The 6,000-nt window shown below is 41.4% G+C and overlaps 1 protein-coding gene across 3 annotated transcripts in view; it reads right to left on the minus strand.

Annotated features, from left to right (window-relative positions):
• Positions 1-4,283, minus strand: part of LOC124236260 (rho GTPase-activating protein 11A-like) — an 80,178-nt gene extending 75,895 nt beyond the window's left edge. For all 3 annotated transcript variants that reach the window (XM_046655116.1, XM_046655115.1, XM_046655114.1), the window contains exons 1-2: positions 3,592-4,283; positions 76-146 (exon numbers count right to left, since the gene is read on the minus strand). In XM_046655116.1, coding sequence (XP_046511072.1) covers positions 76-146; positions 3,592-3,720 — 200 coding nt within the window. In that variant the 5' untranslated portion in view covers positions 3,721-4,283. The remainder of the gene's footprint in view (positions 1-75; positions 147-3,591) is intronic.
• Positions 4,284-6,000: the final 1,717 nt, after the last annotated feature.

A 6,000-nucleotide genomic window follows, 5' to 3' on the forward strand; every position in this document is an offset into this window, starting at 1 on the left:
GCCAAGCAACTATTTATTTTTAAACACTCAAACACCAGTTTGAAATATTTATTCTTCATTTCAAACTTTGCTTACCTTGGAATATGTCCATATTCTGGTACAAGAGAATGGGGCAATGCATTAAAAGGTACTCCAAATATTTTACCCTGAAATGACAAATTCAGTTACTCTAACACAAATATTAGGCATAATATAAGTTTTCTTAAACAGGCAAAATAACCTCAGAAAATAAAAAAAGATAGCAGAAATAATCAGTCACGACAATGAAAACAATTATTTCACGTACATTTGGTAAAAAGTAACCACTTTACATTACTTTACATTATACCAGGAGTACAAAAATAGTTAAGATAAAGTCATTGCCCTCAAGCAACGTAGCAAATTCTGTCAGTTTCCAATCCCATAATGGAAAATCAATCCAGTTAGCATTCAGTCAGGAAATTCTCAAACAGAATTTGGCCCCCAACACTAACATTTCCTGAAAAATACTACAGGCTCCTTCAGTAACCTTATAAATACCGTGCTGCCCTTATACTTTTCTTCCTTCACCTTATAAATACTAACTTGTACAAAAGGCAAAGTTGATATAATCAAAATAATAAGTTGATATAATGTAACTCCTGTCACTCATTGAGTATTTCCTAAAGTTATACTGAAGTGGCTGTTTTTAGATCTGATTATCTTTTCTACACTCAATGGAAGAGTGCTATTCAAACTATGTTCTGAAGTACCCAAGGAGGGATCCTGCAAACATTTAATTCAAATTTCATTTAATTACTTTGAGAACCATTTTTCAAAAGTCACATTCAAATTTTATCCATGGAAGATCCCAAGAGTAAATTGGTTAACTCGAGGGTTTGTACACACCTCTGAATAAAGAATCTGCCGCTATCTTTGAGCACGCATTCAACCTTAAAAATGTCACTGATGAAGATGGTAGCTTTCACTGGACTTAAAACTACACTCAAGCCTGTATATGTCACTTACATAAAATTAAATAAGTGCTATACCTAATCTCACAAGTGTTAATGAGCTGAAAGGCATACGCTCTACAGCAATGCTCCTGAAGCACTGTTTAAGACTATCTTATCTAATCTATAGATTTCTTATCTACACCAAGAAATCATTCAGCATTGTTAATGATTCAACAGACTAACAAAATCTCACTAGTTCCTTTTCAAGCATCTGGCTCCATTTAATTGACAAATATGGAAAAGACAGTACAGTACAGTGCTTAAGAGAGCAGGCTCCTAGAGGGAGGACTGCCAGGTTTTAAATTCTGGCTCTTCCACTTATTAGCTGAGTGACCTCATCATGCCAACATTCTCCACGACTCAGTATCCTCATATAAGTCCTAAGTCATAGAGTTGTTGAGAGAATTAAATGAATTAAAGATGTAAAGCATTTAAATCAGTGTCTGACACAGAGTTAAGTAACTCAAAGAACATTTGTTGCTGTTATGATTGTCACTTCAAGACGAGCTATTAAAAAAAAAATGTTAGTATGGGCAATCCCTTATTTGGGTAAATCAGAATTTCCTTGATATTGTGCAACCAAACAAAATGCAAAAACAAATCAGATGCTGAAGCATCACTAGAATTCAGGGTTGTGTTTTTTTTTTCCTAAAGTCTCATTATTGTCAACAATTGGCTTGACAAGTAACTGCTATAATTTATTTATTTATTTATCTTTTGGTGAGGAAGACTGGCCCTAAGCTAACACCTGTTGCCAATCTTCCCTTTTTTGCTTGAGGAAGATTGTCACCAATCTAACTTCTGTGGCAGTCTTCCTCTGTTTTGTAGGTGGGAGGCTGCCACAGCATGGCCCAATGAGTGGTGTGTAGGCCCACACCCGGGATCCCAACCTGTGAACCTCAGGTCACCAAAGTGGAGCATGCAAACCCAGCCACTACACCACTGGGCCAACCTGTAACTGCTATAACTTAATATCACAAAATAAAACTAATAACATGCTTTTTAAATTTTATGTATTGAAATACCATTTACAATCTCATCTTTAAAAGATTTCTAGTACTTTTCTTAAAAAGTTCAAAACTATCATTAGCTAAAAAAAAATCAAAAAGCTAAAGAAACCCAGTTTTCAAAGAATTACCTATCCTGCTAGATGCCATTCTTATAACACAATGATCTTCTGTATTTCTTTATTAGAATATTTTTACTAGGGTCATGACTATCAATTAGGATGTAGACCACTGATTATCATAACAATGATCATCAGTTGAATAAATGGCATGTGACACTGTGCTAGTCCTATCTACACATCTTGCCATTTTTTAAATCCCCTAAACAATCCAAGGAGAGATAGCATTATTCCCACTTTATAAAGTAGGAAACTGAAGCTTAGGCAAATTAAACAGAGCCCAAGATCACATACCTAGTAGAAGTAGGGCAGGATTCAAACTCAAGTCTATCTGACTCTAAAGGCAGGTGTCAGTTTTTCTTAAGGAGTGAAAAAAAAATCCACGTGCAAATTCATATACATACAAAACCAACCATATTTGAGATCTTGGACAGCCAGTTTTACAATCAGAAGAAACCACTCTAGTTTTTAAATATAAACACATTATGTTGCTATTAAGTTGCAAACAACAAAAATAATTTCTCCAGAATTTATAACCTATTAAAAGGTATACAAGTTATTTTTGTAATTTTCTTCTCCACGTACTATTTTCTTTCAGAAATTATAGACTCCCAAGAGCTATGCAAATTAATTATACTAGTTTTCTTCTCTAAGTACTTAGAAAGTACCATATAATTAGGCAAATAAATTTAAAATAAAATGCATTATATTCTATTTATTTTATTTTTCACAGTGAAATTGATGATTCTGTAGAGACATTAAAATCTCATTCAAAATCCCCTTACCCTCAGCACCCAAAAGTTATCAGTGGCTTTTTAATCATCACACTGTGGCTTGTCAGTTTACCCACTTAAAAAAACTGCTTTATGTCTCCAAAGTCTGATATAGCCAAGCAGCAAGCTTGTTTTTTTCAAATTGATGAATATAGAGGTATCATCTGAAGCCTGTTTCTAATGCTGTCATACCTCCTGATTCATTTGGAAAAAGTACTGGTCCCCCATCCCTCTCCAAATCTTACTCTAAAACACTGGCGGTGGGGTACTGTTTCTCTCCCTTCCCACACGCTACTTGTTCAAAATACAATTAAATGGCAATATCTGGAGACATTTTTAATTGTCACAATGGAGAGACGCTACTGGCATCTAATAGGTAGAAGCCAGAGATTCTGCTAAACATCCTACAATGCACAGGACAGCTACCTCCTGCCCCCAAGAATTATCTAATTCAAAATGTCAATGTTGCAGAGGTTGAAAAACTCTGCAACTTTCTCTCAATGACCAAAAATCCCTGTAAAGAATCAAGAAAGCCATTCTTTAAATTTCAGCTGTTGACCATCTGGAGTGAATTAGACACACTTAACCACATTTTCTTTTGGATCCATACAGAATGAACATTTTGGCATGACCTGGCAATAAGTGATGGTACAGGGTGAGGCTTTTTCTTTCTTTTTTGTTTTTTTTTTTAACCTAAACTTCCTTCCCCAGAACTTACCACTATTTCCGTGGCTGCTGTTTCATGTCTCCTGCGATCGCACTGCCCTCTGCCACCCTTGACCTTAATGCCATAGGCAGCCCGAAGCTGCTGCAACACGGCCAACCGCACCAGCCTCCGATCCCACATCCCGGAAACGTCGCCCACTTTCCGAGGCAGGATCTGAGTCCTGACCCTCGTTCGCCACCAAGTCTTCCAATTTCCAAACACTCTCAGGTTTGCCCTCTGCTCCGCTGCCTTCCGGCCCCGTCTGGCACTGTTCCGGCCCCGGACCCCAGCCACTTCCACGGTCGTCCTCGATCCTCTATCCACTTCCACCGACTGTCTTCTCTTAGCCCTTTGATCTACCCACAGCTCACCTTTCCTTCACTTACAACGACCTTCTTTCTTGTCCCCCGATCCTTTCAGTCACTTACACAGACCTCCCTTCTTTCTCCCTGATCCTTTCGGTTCCTTGTACCAACGCCTGTTACCAGCTTCCCACCACTTCCGGCCACTTCCTAAGATCCCGTTTCCTCCAAACCTCACTTTGTCCTCATCCCTCTCCGAACTGTAAAGACGACCCTGCTCCTCGCCCCTCCTGCCCCGGCAGGATCAGTTGGGTGTTCGTCTCCCCGTCCCCGCGCCCCCCGCCCTGGTCCAGCCGCCGGACCAGCCGGCTGCTGGGGCGCGTCTTCCAGTCCCGGTCCCCGCCCGGGCTGGTGGCCGCCGTCACCCCGTTTCACAGGCTGCTCCTTCCCTCCCCCATCAGCGGGCCTGCCGCCCCCGGCCTGCACATCCGGGTGCGCTCACTGAAGCCCAGCAGCTCTCCTCATGCCTCCGCCCCACCGCCTCTGCAGACACCGGTGGCCACTGTGACTGTCCCACCCTCAGTTGAAGCCCAGGCTCAAACGGCAGCGCCAACTTGCGCTCCGCACTCTGATTGGCCTGCTCCTCTTTTCAAAATCAGGACCTCTGAGGGTGGCCAGGAGCTGCCTGTTCAGACCGCGAAGGGTGTGGAGGGCAAACCCAAGAAACATGAAAAGAAAGATGAGTTCTAGTTGCTCCTTCAAAGCCTTATTTTTGGAGCAAAAATACTGTTTAAAGCGTATTTTAATACACCTGGCCTGCGCCTGAGACAATATATTCGGGGAAATGTAGTAGACACCTCATTCTCATTTTTTCAGAACTTGGCTGAAACTGAAGACCCTCTTCCGGAGAAACCGGTTCTACAGAACGCGAAGTGAGACAACTTAAGTCGGGATTCACAAACGCTCATTTTCGTAACCCCAACCCAGGGCCTCTAATGGAAACTTCGACTATGGGAACTGGTCCGTATTTGGGGGACTGATGGTGACGCTCAAATCTGATCGCATACTTAACTACAACAAAGAGGACCTGTCATGAGAGAGTAGAGTGCGGGAGAAATGCGAAGTCCGCAGGAGGCAGTAGCTGCAGAAGCTTCAATTGGTGGGATTTGAAGTTAGGAGATCCGGGAGGAGGCCGGCTCCGCGCCCACACATTGCCGAAACCTTGGTTAGCTTGTTGACAAACAGGACTGCACATCCTCAGCTCGTGTCCTCAAGCTGTTTTTCTATTCTCAAACATCAGCGATCCCGTCGGGGTGTTCTCTGTTTTCTGGGATGTAATTCATTTAGAGCAGGAGACTTGGATTCAATTTAAATACAGACAACCTACCACACTTTTACTACCACCTTGCCTCGTGCCCATGTCTACTTAGTAAGAGTAGGGACAGAACTTTATCTGCCTTATCCTCTGTTGTATCCCCAATCGCCTAACAGTGCCGGGGGCTAAATGAATTTTTGCCGAATGAACAAACTTGAGTAGGGTACGTTTTCTTAGAATCATTTTGCTCTCTTTGGAGTTCAAGTCCTTCCCAATCTAAAGAAGATTCTCTGAAGAAATGGGAAAAAATGGGAGTTAAGGGTGCTTTACTTTAACAATTGTTTATTGCGCGTCTGCTATGTACTGTGGTATAGGATGATGAGCAAAATCTGCAACAGCTTCGGCCCTCGGAGTGGGGGAGAATATGAATCAAGTGGTTACATTAATGGTTCATGCATATAAACTGAAAGAAGTGCACTAAGGAAAGAAATATGATTCTATGTTATGGTAGAATAAAAGATCCTTGTTGAGGTTGGGGAACAGAATGTACCAATGATTTACTGATCTGAAGAATCAGTAGAAATTAACTTGGTAAAAAGTGAAGGTAGGGATGGACGGAGTGGGACCCGCATTTAGGAGACAAAGGCACTGCAGAAAAGCCATCGTTTAACAGGAACTGGTGTGTCAGAGACTAAACCAAACCATTCCTCCTCTTTTCTTCTTGCTTCAGACATAAAAAGTTACTTCTATTGTCTATAGCCTTCTCCCACCCCCAAACTTGACTTTTTTTGGATTTTAGATGTC

Source organism: Equus quagga, chromosome 2 (genome assembly GCF_021613505.1).
Source record: "Equus quagga isolate Etosha38 chromosome 2, UCLA_HA_Equagga_1.0, whole genome shotgun sequence".
Classification (NCBI taxonomy): domain Eukaryota; kingdom Metazoa; phylum Chordata; class Mammalia; order Perissodactyla; family Equidae; genus Equus; species Equus quagga.